The sequence below is a fragment of the Mustela nivalis genome (assembly GCF_964662115.1).
Source record: "Mustela nivalis genome assembly, chromosome: 10".
NCBI lineage: Eukaryota > Metazoa > Chordata > Mammalia > Carnivora > Mustelidae > Mustela > Mustela nivalis.
In genome coordinates this window covers 22472877-22490757 of record NC_139029.1, presented here as the reverse complement: position 1 = coordinate 22490757, position 17881 = coordinate 22472877, and the positions used below count along the sequence as shown (strand labels likewise).

The following is a 17881-nucleotide window of genomic DNA, read 5'->3' as shown; positions in this document are numbered from 1 at the left end:
CTCCGTTCAGTCAGCCCCTCCTGTGGGAAGACATGCCCGCACAGGTTGGCAGACCCTTTGCCGCAGCTTTATTTTGCTTTTCCCTCAGTTACTCATCACACGGCCCTGGGACATCGGTCTGTTTTCGGAATGGGGCGATCAGTACTCCGAAAACTCACCATTTGTCTAAAGTCCCACAAGCTGGTGAGGCTCAGAGCTCTTTGCCTCCAGAGCCTGGGCTCTTCTTTGTAGACCGCCTGGACCACATGTCCCAGAGACACTCTCACCTGGGGCCACAGCCCTTGCTCTCTGTGGCTCAGCTGCTGTTTCAGGAAGGCGCTATGGGACCTGCCCAGGTTTCCTATCCACGGAGGTCACCTAGGCCTTCAGTCAAGCAAACCTTTTTCTCTGGGCCTCACCTCTGGGACTAGGCGATGGTTTCTGCGTGCCACTCTGGCCTGTGGCTGCCCCTGATGCTGCCTTGTGGGAAGGATCACTTTTGGTGGCCAGTTCACTCAGTCTGCTTTCCAACACGAGGGCCTGTGTGCCTCCCCACTGTTATCTCCCACCCCTTCACCCTGCATGGCTTTCCATACGAATGATCCTTTCCTCTACCTGCTTACAGACACGCAACGCTGTTTGAACCTCAGCAGCACCAGTAATCAGCAGTTAGATAGAACTTAGATTGTAACAGATGCTGACTTCATAGTAATCTTGTGAAGTAGATGCTCCTGTCCTCACTTTACAGATAAGAAAACTGAAACAGAGGGTGCCTGGGTGGCTTAGTGGGTTAAGCCTCTGCCTTCGGCTCAGGTCATGATCTTAGGATCCTGGGATCGAGTCCCACATCAGGCTCTCTGCTTGGCAGGGAGCCTGCTTCCTCCTCTCTCTCTGCCTGCCTCTCTGCCTACTTGTGATCTCTCTCTGTCAAATAAATAAATAAAATCTTTAAAAAAAAAAAACAAAACCTGAAACAGTTTAAATAAGCCACAGCCACAAATGGGGGAGCTGCTACTTAAACCACGAGGCCAGCTCTGGCATGAATGCAGAACCTTCCCTGTCTAGGTCTGGCTCCATGCTAGCCCTTGGGCACTGAGAGATGAGTTTTAGGCTGGGAGCTTGCCTACAGCTTACTCCAACTCCAACCTGGAAGAGGGTGGAAGAAAACATGCACACGGGTGATCAGGGCCCTAAGAGAGAAGGAGTACAATGGAGAAGGGAAGGAAGCCTTTCCAGAGATGGACAGGGAAGACCCTATGGAAGGAATGGCGTTTTATTTGGGTCTTGCAGGGGGACAGGAAATGATGCAGAGAGATGAGGGAGAAGGGGTCCATGGCAGGGAACAGTGAGTACAGCCTCTGGTGGGAATAAGCAGGGATGGCTAAGAGCGAGTCTGATGCTTCATCTGGGCTAGAACAGAGCCGTGAGGCGGACAGAGTGGGAGAGGTAGGCAGGAGTGGACCACTCTGGAATGCCAGATTAAGGCTGCTGGACTATTTTGTAGGCAATGGAGCCTTGATAGAGTTTTGAGTTGAGGCCAGGGGAAACAGGTTAGAACCGAGTTGGATTTTAGAGATTCCTTGATAGCAAGTGAAGAGTGGCGGAGAGTATCTATAAGGATGATTTGGTTAGGCCTTTTGGTCTGTTATAGCAATCCACGTGGGAGGTGTTTAAACCAGGGCCGGTGCATAGGAACGGAGAGGGGATACGGAACTAGGCAACTCTCTGGGTGTGTGGGGGCGAGGAGGTTCAGAGATGTCTCCAGGGAGGTTTGGGGATGGGGATCATGCGTGGGAGCTGATGGGGAAGGAGAAGAGGCAGAGTTCCATGGCCGTAATACACTCTGGTGACTCCTCATGGAATGTGTCCACTGTCGCCGCGTCAGGGAAATCAGACATGAATCGGACCTGGTTCTCACAACAGAGAGCCGCCTGCTATTGTGACTCTCAAAATACCTGTTTCTCGGCTTTGCATGTCAACTGCTCCGCAAACACTTTTGGATTCCCAGTCTATGGAGAAGAGAGAATCCTTCTTTTCAGAGCATTCTTAGTCAGCTGGAAAGTCCCTGTTTCCTAGAAACTTAAGATCAAAGAGAGGAATGACTGGAACACTGTAGGAAAAGCCCAGCAGATTCACGGAGCAGAAGCCCACTACAGATACTCCTTGAGTCTATGCTCAGAGACTCTACTCTGAGTCTTCCGTCAGGGTAAGGCTGTTGGCTTCATGGAAGGTGGGGTAGGTGGCCTTGTGAGGCTTTGTGGGTAAGGAACGCCTGCCCCCAGGGAGGCACCAAGGCTGGCCCTTCCCAGCACGTCCTTGGACTGGCTCTGAGACCCGCTTCTGACTTCTCTGGTTTGTAACCCTGCTCACAGGTGGCGTTCCTCCGAATGTGGATCCTGAGGCTTACTCCTGGTTCCAGTCAGTGGACTCCGATCACAGTGGCTACATCTCCATCAAGGAGCTGAAGCAGGCTCTGGTCAACTCTAACTGGTCCTCTTTCAATGACGAGACATGCCTCATGATGATCAGTGAGTCCTAGCTCTTCCCTGGGGGCTGTGGGCTCGAGTGGGGCAGAGCCACCTGACTCCTGATGGCAGGTGGGCAGCCATTCAGGGGAGAAATCTTTTAGCCAGGAAAGACTTCTGGCAGGAAGTTGGGTTCAAGGTGAGATCCTCTAGACTGAGAGCTCTTTCCCTTAGATTTGTCCTCAAGTTCTAGACTTTTTGAGCCCCAGGTTCAGTTTTCCATTCTGCAGAATGGGACTCCCTGCAGATGGCACCAAGGGGGTCGGCGGCAGGCTGGGCAGGGAAAATGCGGTTCTGGAAGGGCTAGGGCTGAGGGTGGCCAGGGGCGGGGGCTGGTCCACATTTGGTGAGAGTATGTCTGAGGTACAGGCATCTGGGCCTCAGGCCTGTGGTTCTGTGGAGTCTCTTGCTCTGGCCTGGGTGCTACCCGAGGACTCTGGGCCTTCCTTCCTGAAGCTTTTCTTCCCTCGGTTCCCTCCCCACCCAAGATATGTTTGACAAAACGAAGTCAGGCCGCATCGACGTCTATGGTTTCTCAGCCTTGTGGAAGTTCATCCAACAGTGGAAGAATCTCTTCCAGCAGTACGACCGGGACCACTCCGGCTCCATTAGCTACACGGAGCTGCAGCAAGGTGAGGGCCATGGGAGGGGCTCGGTGCAGAGGCAGAGCCCCGAGTTTCCGCTCAGTCCCTGTGCCGGGGGAGCCGCTGTTCTCTAGCCTCTGACTGCCAGATGCCCGTCGTCACGGTAAAATGCTGCTCGCGGCACAGGTGTGCTCCCCATCCCGTCTGTGGTCTGGCTGTGACACCGAGCCAAGATCCAGGGCAAGGGAGCACCCAGTTCCAGGAAGGGGCTAGACTCCCCTCGGGACGGCACTCCTGGCTAATGCTGGGGACTCGGCAGCCCAGGGCACCTGGAGACCAGGACCGGTGGCTGGTGTGGCTCCTTCCTTTCTGGTAGCTAACATGCTAAATGGAAATAGCCATGTATGGGGCTCAGAAAGGTGTTTTTGTGGCCATCTCTGCTCTAAAGCAGTTTCCTTCCCAACTCTGGGACCCAGACCACGCTAAAAGTGACAGTAGCTCTAATGACCTGAGGCCATAGCTCCAGGTCCGGTTCTGAGTCTGACTTTAGAAGATGGGTGGTCAGTGTGCCGATAAGAATCTGACAGGGACCTTTGCCACCTGGGAGGGAGAAAGGGCTCCCCAGAGAACCGGGCCCTTGGGCCCGGGCACGGATTTCAGTAGATGGAGGAGCTCTATGGGTGGGGGTGGGCTCACCGGCTCTGCACCCTGGTTGAAGGGCAAGGACATGACCTGCACTGATCCTGTCTCTTTTGCCTGGTCCTGTCATGGATGTTGGTAAGGGTGATACTGTCACAACAAGATATGTGTTTATTGACTGCTTGCTGTGGGCCAGGCACTGTAATAAGCAGGGTTAACGTCACTCACGCTCCCTGGGTGATAGCTAGTGTCTGTTATTCCCCACCCTTATGTGAGGGCGCTCTTCTTTTTGCCCTTGTGCAGATGAGAAAACCGAGGCAGAGTTTAGGCAACTTTCCTAAGGGCCACATAGCAAAAGGGGAGCTTTTAGCCTGGGCTAGTAGTTATGTGGAGAGGAAGAAAGGAAGCCTCCCAGGTTGGGGACAGGGTAGCACGTAGGCCATGACCTTGGAACCACCCAGCAGCCCTGCCTGGGGAGATGGTGATTTTATTATTTTTAACGAATTCCACTGAGGGCTTACTATGTGTCAGGCACTGTGCCAAGTGCTTTGCAGGATCCCCGCCCTCAGTCCTTACTAGGACCTACAAGGTGATATTAGCCCCACTTTAGAGAGGATAAGACAGGATTAGCAAGGTTAAGTAATTTGCCCAGGGGCTGTCTTAACTCCAGAGAAGGCCTTTGTCCTGTCTCCCTCTGTGCCTCACTGCCTCTGAGGTCCGCCCTGGGCAATGGGGTCCTGGCGGCTCAGGGTTCCTTCTGTAATGCAGATGAGTCCCAGAGGAGCATGGCTAGCTCCATGTCTTTCTGGGACCCTCTGGGCCTGATTGAACGGAGAGTAATGGAGATTTGGAGAAAGGGATTGGGGCTTTCCAGCCAAGGAGAGCATCCAGAGAGAGCCCCTTTTGGGCTCCCCCTATCTCAGACAGGCTGTAGGGATGTCTTTCCTCTCTCCATTTTGGTTTTCATCTCTTCAAAGTCCCTTGCACTGCTGGGCTCCCCAGCGCTGGTTGACAGCCGTGCTCACGGTGGGGTTTTGTGTCTGCTCCCTGTGCCCCTCCTCCGCAGCTCTGTCCCAGATGGGCTACAACCTGAGCCCCCAGTTCACCCAGCTCCTGGTCACCCGCTACTGCCCGCGCTCCGCCAGCCCCGCCATGCAGCTAGACCGCTTCATCCAGGTGTGCACCCAGCTGCAGGTGCTGACCGAGGCCTTCCGGGAGAAGGACACAGCCGTGCAGGGCAACATTCGGCTCAGCTTTGAGGACTTTGTCACCATGACAGCTTCTCGGATGCTCTAAGCTGGCCCATCTGGGGAGAGCAGAGTGGACCAGGGACCTTTCCTGGCTCCTGAGAGTGGGAGAGGCATGTGGGCCTCTCCTCTTTTCCTGCCCCTCCTAGAAAAAGATTCTCCCTTTCCTGATGCAGCATTGTTTCCGAAGAGGGCCTGGAGTCCCGTGTCCCTGTCACCAAATCGTGGGGACCTGGGCAGAGGCCACACAGGTAGTTGCCTGACCTAAGAGAGGACTGAAGTTGAATGTCCTGAGCATTTAATGTCCTGAGCCCTAAGCATTTAAATGGCCCAGCCTTGTGCCAGGAGCAGGAGATGTCAGTGGAGTGAGTAGTGCCCAGTCAGCTGAGCTCCAGCCTCTGGCTGATCCTTCTGCGCCCTGACACCAGTGGTAAGTGTTCATTAGCCTCTTGCCATTAGCACCTGAGCCCCCTCACCTACACCGTCTTGTCCAATGAACCCAGTTTCTCCAAAGTGGAAGTTAACCAAGCAGGAGGGAGGTTTGTCTACGGCACCAAGTGGCTTGGGTTCCACCAGCCCCACGTCCCAAATCCGCGCGTGTTGACTTCTAGCTGCCTGGGTGCCGTCCCTGCTCAGGGAGCTCCGGCAGTCTGCTCTCTGGGCGTCCTCGGCCAGGCTCCCCCTCTGCAGCTTGGACCCTCCCTTGCCTGCCATTGTCTGCTTGGCTTCAGTCCCAGTTGCCTCCTCCCAACGCCAATGCTCTTTTTTTATTTGTGGTTTTGTTGTTTTTTTTTTCTTCTTTCGGGGCCAAAAGTCCAGTGAAACTGTAAGCTTCAATAAAAGGACAAAACTCTGTAGTCCTACGCGTCCATCCCACCTTCCGAGCTGTGGGCTCGTCTGCGGGATTTGGGCATGCGCATCCACTCGGCGAACATCGAAGTGCACACTGCACGCCGCACGGTGTGGGAAGGGGCGTCTCATGGGGACATGGCCCACGTGGGGCCGGTCCCATTTACCAGGGTGGAGCTCCAGTGCAGGGGCTGGCCCGGTTCGTGTGTTTTGTCACCATTCTAGGACTGTCACTGTTCTAGGACTGCGCTCTGGGCCACAGGCACCACCCCAGACTTCACAGCATGGCCTTTTTTTATTATCTCAAGCCCTAGTTTGATCTTCCAGACAAACTGCATTTATTAAGTCATAACTTTCCCCCATTTTTATTAAGCGCAGACATCTGTCCTTGCTAGCTGCTGGGTCTTGAGATCAGTGTGATAATCAGTCTACACCAAATGTCTACAGTGATCTGACAGAATTTCAATCAAAAGCCAAGACACCAGACATTCTGGTTTGTTGGGGGCGGGGACCTGGTGTGCTAATGGGCACTGGTGTGCTAATTCTTTTCCTCTTGGGGATGAAGAGAAGAAAGCTCTGGGGCCAGCAGGTGGTGGGTGGAAGCAGCTCAGTGAGGCCCTGCAGGTATGTCGGGCTCAGCCAGCTCAGCCCTTTTGTCCCCTGGGCTGCCAACATGCTAGAATGCTGGCACCAACCCAGGTGGAACCCAGTTCCGGAGGCCAAACTCCACCTGGGGCTAGAATCCTCTCTGTTGCCCCATGGTCAGGTCTGCCTCTGCCTACCGGCCTCCAGGGACAGACAGCTCAGTGCCCTTCCAGGAAGCAGGCTTCCTCTGACCAGCAAACACTTCCTGATGAGGTTCAAAATCCTGCCACCTTGAAAACCACCCCTGGACTAGGATTTTCCCTCTTGGGCCACCCAGAAGCTCTCTCTCCCCTTCCTCCCAGCCCCACCTCTAGACACGGAGAACTGCCCTGTTCCCCTGGGAACTCCCTTCCCTGGGCTGGCTGGCCCCTGGTGCTTCCGCAACTCTTCCCTGAGCATCGCTCACCTTGGCATCCTCGTCCTCTGAATCTTCTCCAGTTCATCTGAACCTCCCCAAGTGGAGGCCTTGAGCCCACCGTTGGACTGGATTCAGCCAGCGGAATAGAGTAGAATGAAGCCATTACAGGACGCTTCTGTCCTTCGCTCCCACCGAGCCAGGTGTCGACAGCAATGTCTCTAGAATGGCACCAATCACAGTCTCAGCCTCATGCTCAGCCCGGGCTCCTTAGGCCCAGACCGGGGTTGGTCCTCGTGGGTATGGTTGGTTCCAAGCTTGGGAGCCTGCCGTCACACACCATTCTGCACAGTGCACCTCCGAGCCTGGCTACATGAAACTTGGCCCACAGCTTGGGATCGCAAGGCCAACAGGAGCGAGGAAGGAGCAGGGTGGCCTGTCCCACCGGGCAGCACCCGGGCATCCGTGGAAATGGCCACAAGCACTGGGTTGGAGAGTCGCCCAGAGAGTGGACAACATCCTTAGGCCATACCTTCCACCTGCTCTAGGAGAAGTGTGATGCCTAAGAGGAGGGGCGCTTAAGCATCTCTGGGCCGGGGCCCCGGCAGGACCATGGTTTTGCCCCATTTTTTTGGTGGGGGAGGTCAGAGGGAGCCCGGAGCTCCATTCATCAAATCAAGCAGAGCCCGGGGGCACGCACAGCTGAGCTGGCCCCTGCCAGATGTCTCCCGCCCGTCAGCGGAACCCTCCTCAAGCCCGCACTCCACTTCCCGCCCTGGCAACGAGGGGCAGGGCCTCTGGCAGCCCTCTAATCATCGTGGTGGCAGATGGAGCACGTTTGGGGCTCTTTTTATCCTGTGAGTTCATAGAAAATAAATGCAAGCCTGACTTCCAAGAAGGTGAAGATAATAGTAAATCAGTCTGTTAACCCCGCTGTCTGCCCCCACATCTCCCTTACCTCCCGTAGGCCACTGGGACCAGAACTGTCAGAGCAGACAGTTGTGTCCAGGACCCAGGTCCTGCAGGAGGCAGTAATGCATGTGCTCTGAATCCGGGCTCAGAGCCCATCTGGGATCCAGGGTGTTGGGAGGGGTGGGCGGTGGTCAGCAGATATAGCATTCCAGTGCTGCCTGGTCTTCTCCTACCCCAAGCTTCCCCACCATCTCTCTCCTCACCTCAGCAGCACAGATTTTGTGCAATGACAAGGAAAAGGAACATTCAGTGCCAGGCTTTTAATTACAATTGCTTCAGGCTGCTGGCCTCCATGCCAAATGGCCACACGGAGAGTGTTCTAGCACACCAGAAAGCCGACGGGGTCCAGTCTGCGGTGCACACGGCACGTGGCCAGGATGGGGCTGTGTTCCTACCAGGGAAAGCCTGGGCCCCGATTCGTTCACGTGGGCCTCAGAGCAGCTGGGCTTTCCGCTGGAGCCGCTGGGCCAGATGGCACTGCCCGCCAGGACCCTTACAACAGACTCCAGGGAAGGCCTGTAATTGGGTGGGAGAGAGATCTTTGGGAGGAAGGCCGAGCTGCGGAAGGATGATAGGGATGGATGAGACTGTGGGGCACAGCCATGTGGGAGGAATAGGATAATCCCGTCCACAACACTTCACAATCTACAACGAGCTTTCCGCTTTCTCGAGCATGCTTAATCCTCCCATCAATCCTGCTTAGGAGACAGGGCTCAGAGAAGGGAAGTCACTTGCCCAGAGTTAAACAGGCAGAAAACCAGGTCTGGAGCCCTGGCCTCCCATTGCATCCAGCAGTCTCCACAAGGAGTCAGGGGAGCAGCCCAGGCAGGAAGCAGCTCGTACCACCTCCCCCTCGGGAGCCACCAGGGCGACACCTCAGGGCAGCACCGTGGTGACACTGGTGAGCACCACGTGCTCGGGGACTTTGGAGACGGAGTACCGGCTGTGCAAGGACAAGGACTTGTGGCTGGCAGAGGAGCGGGGGCTGGGGGCCTTCGGAGAGTCGCAGGGACCCAGGCCAGGCAGGCAGCTGGAGAAGGCGGCCTTAAACTGCTCCCGGAATTTGCCTTGGTTGGAGACAGAAGACACAGCCATAAGGAGATGGATGAAGCAGGAAGGTCCTTGGGCCCAGGAACACCCACGCAGCTCCAGCCAAGCTGCCTGTGAGGGGGCAGGAGGGCAGGGGAGAGCTGGGACAAAGAAAGCCCCAAAGGCGACCTTGGCATTGTCAGGGAGAGTGAGAACAGAGGCCCCGGAGCAGTTCCCAAGGAGAAATGCAATTTTCATCTGATTCCTTGACTGCACTCTGGCTCTGAGCCTGGCTCAGAACGTGGTGTCTGGTTCCGGGGCCTGGGGCCACCGCTGCCCTCCTTGGTGGGGAGGGGGAGGGGCTCGGACTCATGGCTATGGCTAGGCTATCCCCACCCGTGCCCCACAGTGATGGGAAGGACAGCAGCAGCCTGCATGAGGCCCTGTGAGGGGCACCTCCACTTTGCCCCACGCCCCGCTCCTCCCCTGCTTCCCCCAGCACCCCGAGAGGCTGGCGTCCTTTATCCTTACTTCATAGGTGAGACGCACAAAGGTGCAGCGACTTGCCCAAGGTCCCCCAGCCAAAAGTCAGGCCCAGTTCTCATTCCAGAGCCCTTCTCTTGAAGGGGACAACAGAGTAGGGAAGAAGGGACTACCACAGCCAGCTCGGTCAGCCAAAGGACACCAAGGAAACAGATGGTGTGTGGAGCAGAAAACTCCTTGACCACACTTCGTCCGCCAGCAAGCCTCCCTTGGGCCCCAGCAGAGGGCCAGGCACACAGTAGGTGCTCAGTAAATGAACATAAGACAGGAGTGCCTGGCAGGAAGTCTGGTTGCCGCCTTTGCGGCAGCCCTTACATCTTCTGTTCTCCCCCCTGAGCTGGAGACCGCCTGCTAGCCTTCGGGGACTAATCCTTTAGTCTCAGTGAGGGTTAGGATATGGACCCCCAGCCCCTCCTTCAGCCTTTTCCCAAAGATCATTGTTCTCAGGCTTGAACAGGCATCTGGACAGCTTGTTAGGCCTAGTTCTGCAGCCAGAGGCCTCGTAAGCCACACTTCTGCTAAGCCCAGGTGGGTCCGTGAGCAGAGGTGTTACCACCCGGAGCCTGTTGGGGCAGGAGGTGCACACAGTGGGACAGCAGGGGGGTGCGGCCTGGGTTGGGGCTAGGGGACTGGGGATGCCTGGACTTCTAGACAGGGGAGCAAGAAGGCTGGTATTGGAGACAGATGGATCCAGGGACAGCCCCCCACATTCTGGCGGCTCTGCCAGTTCGTGTCTAGCTGGGCATGGGGAAGCCCTCCCTGGTCCTGGGCTGCCTCTGCTTGTGATACTCCCTTACCCAAATGACTTGGTTATACAGTCATCCTCTCGGGCGGGAGCTCCCGGGCCCTCTTCCCATAGGCCTGGCTCCCCCGGAGCCTGTGTTGGCCAGACAGGGCCAACTAGAGGTTCTGGTGTGTCTCCCACTTAGACCAGGGCTCCTGATCAGGGCCAGGTCTCTCCCAAATAGGAGTTCCCAGAGCCAGCTCAAGATCCCCAGGCGGGAGCAGGGACATCCCCTCCTGCCATCCCTTTATTCAGCCTGGCTTGGGGTGTGCAGACTGTTGTCCCGAAGACTGCCGCACCCCTCCCCACCCAACCCCCTGCCTCTCCAGCCCGCTCACCACTGAGGAAGTTGTAGATGATGGGGTTGGCAGCGCTGTTGGCATACACCAGCCAGTGGGAGAAGGTGAAGCAGGCATAGACGGCTTCTCGGTCGCTGGCTTGGCGGAACATCCCGAACACCCTAGGACCAGGGGGAGGACAGTCAGAAATGGGGTAGAAGTGTGTGCACGTGTTCCCATTTTTGTTGGGTGGGAGTCACTGTCCTTATCTAAAACAAAGGAAAGCCTAAGGCTCAGAAAGGGGAAGTGAGTTGACCAAGGTCACACAGCTCACTAGCGGCTATCGAGCGGAAGAGTTCTCACTGCCCCTTGTGTCCCACCAGGTGACCCTTTCCTGGGCCTTTAGGTCTGAGGTCTTGAGCACAGAGAGTGTAACCAGGGTGGCTGTCGGGACAGGGACCAGCGTCCATCTGCTCATTCACCGGCTCTCAGATCCCCTGGGACCCCCACCCACTTCCTCACCCACCCTTGCAGCAACATGAGGAGTCAAGCAAGACATCATCCATTGTTCAGTTAGGGAGGTGCCCAGAAGCAAAATGACGTGCCCGAGATCACAGGAAGTAATCCAGGAAATGGCCAAGCACAAGCTCACACTGAGATTGGCTCCTGACAGACAGCCCGCTGCTCCCTCCTGTGCCCTGCAGCCCCTCACTTGCTGAACCCCGTGTTCCCTCCGCTTCCAGTGCTTTCCTCCAGACACCCGCTGGCCTGGTCCCTCGGTTTCCCCCCTTCCTTCAAGTCCCTGCCAAATGTCATTTCCTCAGATGAGCCCTTTTTTTTTAACCCTTGTATCTAAAAAAAAAAAAAAAAAAAAAAAAAGATGAAAAAATAAACACACAAAACCCCACTAACTCGTCACCTTCACTCTCTGTGTTCTTTCCCTATTTGGTCTTCATCGCGATATCCCTCCCTGCCCGTATGGTGGAGACTTATTTCTCTGTCCCACTAGATGTCGCCTCCAAGAAGGCAGAGACTGTCTTGTGCACGTGGTCACTGTGCTCCCTGCTCCCTGCCCCCCACCCCCACCGGGAGCTGATGGTTGAGAGAAGAGATGGAGGAATTTTCATAATCCCCTCAGAGGCAGGCGTTATTCAGTTTGCAGGCAAGAAATTGAGGCTGGGAGGCTCCAAGAAGGGAAATAACCTGCCTCCAAGGCCACAAAGTGGACTAAGGCCCTTCTTTCCCCCAAGCAGAGAGAGGCCACCAGCTGTCCCCTCACGCTCTCACCTCTTGAGGACATTGAGGACGCTGATGGGCAGGTAGCAGAGGGCAAAGACCAGCAGCACCACCATCAGCATCTTGGCCGTCTTCCTCCGCGCCCGCATCTGCTTCATCTCAGCCAGGAAAGCCCGGGCCCGGGCCCGGGGCGGGGACTCTGCGCTCAGGCCCTGCCCCGGGTCGTCCGACTGGTCTGAGGGCCGCTTCCAGTTCCTCACCAGGGCCGATGTGGTGCCGGGGATCTGGCCGGCACAGAGAGAAAGAGAGAGAGCAGCGGTGGGTGGTGTGTGTGGGGGGGTGTTGTACCCTGGGGCAGGCTGGAAGTGGGCCAAGGGAAGAAACCTAATATTCATGATGAAGACCGACACTCGGGCCAGAGGGGGCCCGTGAACTTGAAGCTCTCAGGAGCTCACTGTGAACGCCCCACAGTGTGCCTTCAGGGAAGGGGCTTCCTGGCCCTCAGTTACTGATGAAAGAACCAAACCTCAAAGAGGCAGGAGACTCTAGAACATTCTCCAGAGCTACCCCTCCATCCTCCTTAGGCCATCGCTTCCCGTCCTGGGGGGAAGGGTGGTGGGGTGAGTTGTGCCCCCCACCTCGCCTGTGCCTGACCCCGGAAAGGCCTGGGCAAGGAGCAAGCAGGTGAGCGGCACGGAATGACTGGAGCCTCAGAGCACACACAGTCCCTGCCTCCTTCACAGCCGAGAAACCTGGGAGGGGTCCAGGTTTCAGGAGCAGCCATAGATATCCTTGAAGCCTCTCACACCATTGGACACATGAATCACCCCCCAAAAGAGGGGCACAGGGCTACAGTTGAGGAAAATTAGGGGCTAGGGCCAGCTGAGCGGCTCATGACCTGTGTGAGCTCACTCAACCCACTCTCCTGCCCCGAGCCTTGGTTTTCTCATCTATTAGAGGAGGATAGTGACTCTTGCCATCGGGACTGGGGAGCTATAGGGCAGAGGGCAGGTGCTGGTGGACTGCAGGCTGGTCACCTTCTGGTTTGCATCCTCTCCTTGCCCAGGCACAGGATCCAGAACTTAGCCCCCTGGTACCCAGAACCTCTGAGCACTCCCCTCCCCCCACAATAACCCCCCGTCTCCCAGAACCTGCTGTTGGTGGGTCTGTAACAGAGGCCAGCAGGCAGGCCCCGGAACCAGAAAGCTTCTGCCACCCGTCAGCTGTGGCAAGTTGGCAGTGGGGGTTCTACTGCTTCTGTGCTTAGGTTGTTGTGAAGACATTGGGAGCCAAGTGCCGAATTTGGCAAAAACGCAGAGATAATGTTGTTGTGGGGCCAACGTGGGCATTAGAATGCCACTGCTCTTCCCCTGGCTGGCTGAGGGGTTTGGGAGAAGAGGCTTTGCCTCTCTGGGACTCCGTTCTCTCATACATTCAGTTGGGGACAATATACGAGGGTTGAGAGGAGGCAAGACTAGCTGGAAATACCGAGTGCAATGAAGGGCAGCTACTGGGCTCAGAACGATGATGAGATTTTAGATACTGAAGCCAGTGTCAGTTAACATTCGGTTGCAGGGTCAGCCCCAGTGCTTTGGCCTTGACTTTGACCTGTCCCTGGGCCTAGCCTCTCTCTGGTGGCAGCCGGGATGGCAGATTCTTTCTGTTCCCTCAGACCAGGACCCCTTTCCTCCCCACCAGCCCAGACAGGGACACCAGAGTGGGTCTCACCTGGCGGCCCCAGAGTTTGCGGAAGATCTGGAAATAGGCCATGGCCATGAGGCCCAGTGGGGCCAGGTAAGTGACAATGAAGAAGCAACTGTGGTAGATCTTGGGGTAGAGGTCATCTGTAGGGGTCAAGAGACACAAGGGCAAGAGACGCTCCCCTTCTGGGGTCCTCCAGCCTGTTCCACTTAGCAAAGCCCCCCTGCCCCATCTGGAGTCGTACAGTCAAAGCAAGCAGCTGGGCCTCTTATAGACACCACGACAGAGAGGGTCTCTCTGACCCTGCAGTTGCCCAGCCGGTGGGTGTCCATCCTGGAGGGAGCCCTCACAGTTGTCTAGACTAGAGGAGATACCCGCTTTGGAGGTGTCCTTGCTAGATGCCTGCTGGATGGCGTCCATCAAGGGGTCACCCGCCCTGGGAGGGTAACCTTATAGAAGCCAGCTCCAAGGGTGTCCTTTTGGGAGAAAACACTCCACCCTGGGAGTGCCCGCCCCATAAGTATACTAACAGATGCCTGTCCTAGGGGTACGTGTCCAGGAGGCACCCACTCCAGGGCCTCCTGCTCGAGGCCCCCACCATTACCTGCCCAGTGTTCATCACAGACGGAGAAGAGCCGGGTGCGGTTGGCTAGCTCAGGCAGCACGCTGCTGCATTCCATGACGGCAGCCTGGGGCACCATCATGGCCAAGGACACAGCCCAGATCCCCAGGATGGAGCCACGGGTGCGCCTCGCAGTACTCTTGAACAGCAGCGGGTGGCAGATGGCGTACCAGCGGTCCAGGGCGATGAAGCTGAGAGTCAGCACTGCCACCGACACAGACACGGCCTGCCCCATGGGCACACAGCGTCAGTCCCCTTGGAGGCCACCCACAGACATGGGGTGGGTGATGGGGCATGGAGTCCCGAAACGCCAGGCGTCCATCCTGACTGCACTGCACTGCTCACGGCTTATGGAGCTTTGGGCAAATCACTCACCTTCTCGGAGGCTCGTCTGAGGAATGGGAACATGTCCTCCACCTTCAGGATTCTTGAGAGAATCCATGAAATCACGGGTGGGAAATGTCCAGGTCGAGACCTGGCCCATAGTGGGTGCTTCCCTACCATGAATAGTAACAATGGGACCTACTACGTGCCAGGCACTGTTCTCATTATCCTCACAACAACCCCATGGTGCATACTCTCACCCCACGTTACAGAGGAGGACACTGAGGCACAGGAAGGTTAAATAATTTGCCTAAGGTACATTTCCTCCCCACCCTGTCTTTATTGTCAGTGTTCACAGCATTAATCTGTTGAGTGGAAAATCTTAAAAATCCAAGAGGCGGGGCACCTGGGTGACTCAGTGGGTTAAAGCCTCTGCCTTCAGCTCAGATCATGATCCCAGGGACCTGGGATAGAGCCCTGCATTGGGCTCTCTGCTCAGCGGGGAGCCTGCTTCCTCCTCTCTCTCTCTGCCTGCCTCTCTGCCTACCTATGATCTCTGTCTTTCAAATAAATAAGTAAAATCTTTAAAAAAAAAAAAATCCAAGAGGCATTTCTCTTTGCCCCGGGATGCCTTCTCTTCCCCAGGGCTGTGAGGAAAGACCCTCCCTGAGGGAGGCAGATATGAGCCTAGGAACAGAAGTGGAGGTGGAGGCTGCCTCTGGGAGGGAACCCTGCCCTCTGGGGTGCATCTTGGCCTCTGGCTAGGTCTCTTTCCCCAACCCCCACCACATCTGGACAACCTGATCCCTGCCGCTGGGGGATGGAAGGCCCTGGCCAGGGGTAGGCTCCTCACACCAGCCCCCTGGGAACCAGGGAGCAGGCCTAGCACGCATCTGTGCCTGTCACCGTGGGCTTGTGCCCCTCTCCTGGTGAGTGGAGGTGACTGCACGTGTGTCCAGTGGCTATGTGCGTGTGGGTCTGCGGGTGTGACCAGGTGGGGATCTCTATATGAGTGTGTGGGCCGGGCCTGTGTCTCCAAGTGTCAGGCCTTGTGGCCGGGCCCTGATGACAGGAGAGGACGACACCGCAGAGGAACTGAGCCACTGCATCCTGTCTGAAAGGCAAGTCCAAGTGTTGCTGAGGTCTATGCAAGGCCATGGTTTTTTGTACTTGGGGTGACAGAGGGGTGACAGACAGCACCTGGGTGGAGCTCACCTGTAGATAGGGGATGACCTTACAGAGGGCATGACCGAAGAGCCAGGACTCAGTGATGTCTACCAGCAGGCTAGCCGGAAGGCAGATGGCTGTCACAAGCACGTCAGCCAGGGACAGGTTGACGATGAAGTAGTTGGTGACTGTCCTCATGTGGTGGTTCCTCCAGACAGCCAGGCAGACTGCAGGGCAGGGGTGGGAAGAGGAGGGGGAACGTGAGGCGGGGGGGGGGGGGGGGGGGTGCAGAGCCGTGCTACCCAGCCCCCACACTGCCAAGCCAAGGGGAGATGGGGAGGGAGAGAGAGAAGCCAGGCCCAGGACCCCTGCCAGTGCCCAGGGGAAGTCCGCAGCACCGCGGGGACCTAAACACCTACCCAGCGTGTTGCCCACCAGGGCCACAAGGAACACAGCCACGTAGGCAGCGATAAGGACCCACTCATACTGCTTTGGGTAGAGATAATCACGCCACAGGTAGCGCAGGAACTCGTCTTCGTAGTCAGGAGGCACCAGGGATGGTGATGGGTCCCCGCCGCCAGTGGGGGTCCCAGTCTGGGCCCCTGGGGTGGCCGAGGGCTCCATGAGCTCAGGGGCTGCTGATGGCTAGCGGCATCCTGGGCCCGGCAGGACGTGGGGAGCCCAGACCAGGTCTCAGCCCACTTCTCTTGCACACAGGTCTCTGGGGTGCCAGCCCCAAGCCTCCTGAAAGAAGGAGGGGAGGAAGGAAGAAAGAACACTCGGAGGGCGCCAGGCACTCTGCAGGTAAGCTCCCTCTGTTCTCATAGTGCGGCAGTTACGGTGAGCCCGAAATCGATGGAGAAAGACAGATGTGGCTTACATCTCAATTCCATGCTAGGTGCTCTTGGGTGCCTTACGTCTCCCCTTTCAGCTCAGTTTCCCCATCTTTCCAAAGGAGTAATAACTGTACCTACCCCACAGGGCCGCAGCGAGATGTAACGAGCACTAATACATACCCAGACGCTGGCAAGGGAAACCGGCTTCAGGGCCGGCTCCCGTTACCAGGAGCCCTTTGCTTAAGGCCACAAAGCTACTATGCCAGGTCTGTCTGAATCCACGAAACACCATGGATTTGTGACCGGAAGCCATCCCCACTGCCAATGTTCTCTCCTGAGTCAGTTCACAGGCCTGGATTTTTGGTTGAAAAAATGGTCAAGGGAAGCGTTAGAGACCCAGGCGCCGCCCTCCAGACCTGGACCCTCCCCGGTAGCACACACTGGCGGCAGGGGTGCAAGAAGGAACTGACGACCTCCCTGCAAGAGAGGAGAGCCCCCCGCCCAGCGACCAGGCCGCTCAGACCCCCGATCTTCCCCGCTTGAACCCCCGCGGCCGCGATGTTCCCCGACGGCCGCCAGGGGTCGCTGGGCTGGCACGCAGGCCGCTTTCTCCATTCATAAATCGGGCCTCCCTCCCCGCCCCTCCTCGCTCGCTCAGACCCCTCCTTCCCGCGGCTAGGCAGGGACGACCCCGGACGTGTGTAGGAGGGTTGCCGGTCCCTGGAGACCACTGGGGGAGGTCGAGGGGCCTCCTTCATACCCCCTCCAAGTGCCGACGGACCCAGTCCCTCAGCGGGACCTCCCTGCACCTCGGGGACTGTGTCGGGGTGGGGGGTGGCTGCGGGGAAAGGTGGAGGAACGAGGGCGCTAGAGGTTCTGCAGAAACCTGCCTGGAGGAGGGCAGAGCTTCCAGGGGACCCTGCCTTCCAGCACCCAGGTTATGCCCCGCCGAGGGTCCTTTGGAACCCCCACCCCGGGCCTGGGGGAATCCCCCAAACCCCGCACCTGTTGGCTCCAGGACCCCGGCGTCCTCGGCTGCTGGTCCCCGGACCTTGCACCGGGGACTCCGCCTCCCTGCCCCGAAGGCCGGGCTTCAGGGGCCCGGGCCGGGGGAGGGGTCCGGGGCAGCCCCCTCCCAAGGCCGCGCTGCCTGGGCTCGCTCGGCTGGGCGCGAGCCGCCGCTCCAACGCCGGCTCTGGCTGGGCGCGGGCTCAGCCGGGCTGCGCGCCGCGGGGAGGGGGGACGAGCGGGAGGGGCGGGCGGGGAGGGGAGCCCCCAGCCGGTCTCCGCTTCATGTCGCCCAGCCCGAGACCAGGAGGGCGGGGGAGACGCTCATTCCTCCTCGCCTGCCACTTCATGCTTCCATCCCACCTCCATTCATGCGTCCATCCGTTCATTCATACGTTCGCTTTCACTCAGCATCTGTGCCTCCCGCCGCTGAGCGTTCAGAGCGCACCTACTGTGTGCTGGCGGGCCCTAGGCAGCTCCGGAGGGGCCCCAGCGCAGACGGGGATCTCAGCTCCACTTCTCGAGGTCGCGCCTAGCTGAGGAGGAGGATGGCACAGG

At 57.6% G+C, this 17881-nt stretch overlaps 2 protein-coding genes and 1 long non-coding RNA gene across 3 annotated transcripts in view; 2 read left to right on the top strand and 1 right to left on the bottom strand.

Moving 5' to 3' along the window:
• PEF1 (penta-EF-hand domain containing 1) overlaps positions 1–5831 on the top strand; it is a 17607-nt gene extending 11776 nt beyond the window's left edge. The window contains exons 3-5 of the mRNA XM_082685770.1: positions 2352–2507; positions 2993–3136; positions 4794–5831. Of these exons, the coding sequence (XP_082541896.1) occupies positions 2352–2507; positions 2993–3136; positions 4794–5023 (530 nt within the window). The 3' untranslated portion in view covers positions 5024–5831. The remainder of the gene's footprint in view (positions 1–2351; positions 2508–2992; positions 3137–4793) is intronic.
• On the bottom strand, positions 5534–16257 carry HCRTR1 (hypocretin receptor 1). The gene is made up of 7 exons (XM_082685745.1): positions 15899–16257; positions 15528–15706; positions 13971–14214; positions 13394–13509; positions 11717–11949; positions 10490–10611; positions 5534–8862 (listed from the first exon to the last, which is right to left on the bottom strand). The coding sequence occupies exons 1-7, from the start codon at positions 16101–16103 to the stop codon at positions 8672–8674; spliced, it is 1290 nt and encodes a 429-aa protein (XP_082541871.1). The 5' UTR covers positions 16104–16257; the 3' UTR covers positions 5534–8671.
• Positions 16198–17881, top strand: LOC309841992. The gene is made up of 2 exons (XR_014299435.1): positions 16198–16283; positions 17735–17881. It is a non-coding gene; the product is annotated as an uncharacterized lncRNA (long non-coding RNA).

Bases quoted from the DNA above. Each gene is read 5' to 3' on its own strand.
- HCRTR1 (XM_082685745.1), bottom strand. From the start codon at position 16,103: ATGGAGCCCTCGGCCACCCCAGGGGCCCAGACTGGGACCCCCACTGGC. The intron at 14,215-15,527 runs GTGAGCTCCACC...CCCATGGGGCAG, and splicing joins AGGTCATCCCCTATCTACAG to GCCGTGTCTGTGTCGGTGGC. The intron at 10,612-11,716 runs GTGAGAGCGTGA...CCCTGGTCCTAG, and splicing joins GTCCTCAATGTCCTCAAGAG to GGTGTTCGGGATGTTCCGCC.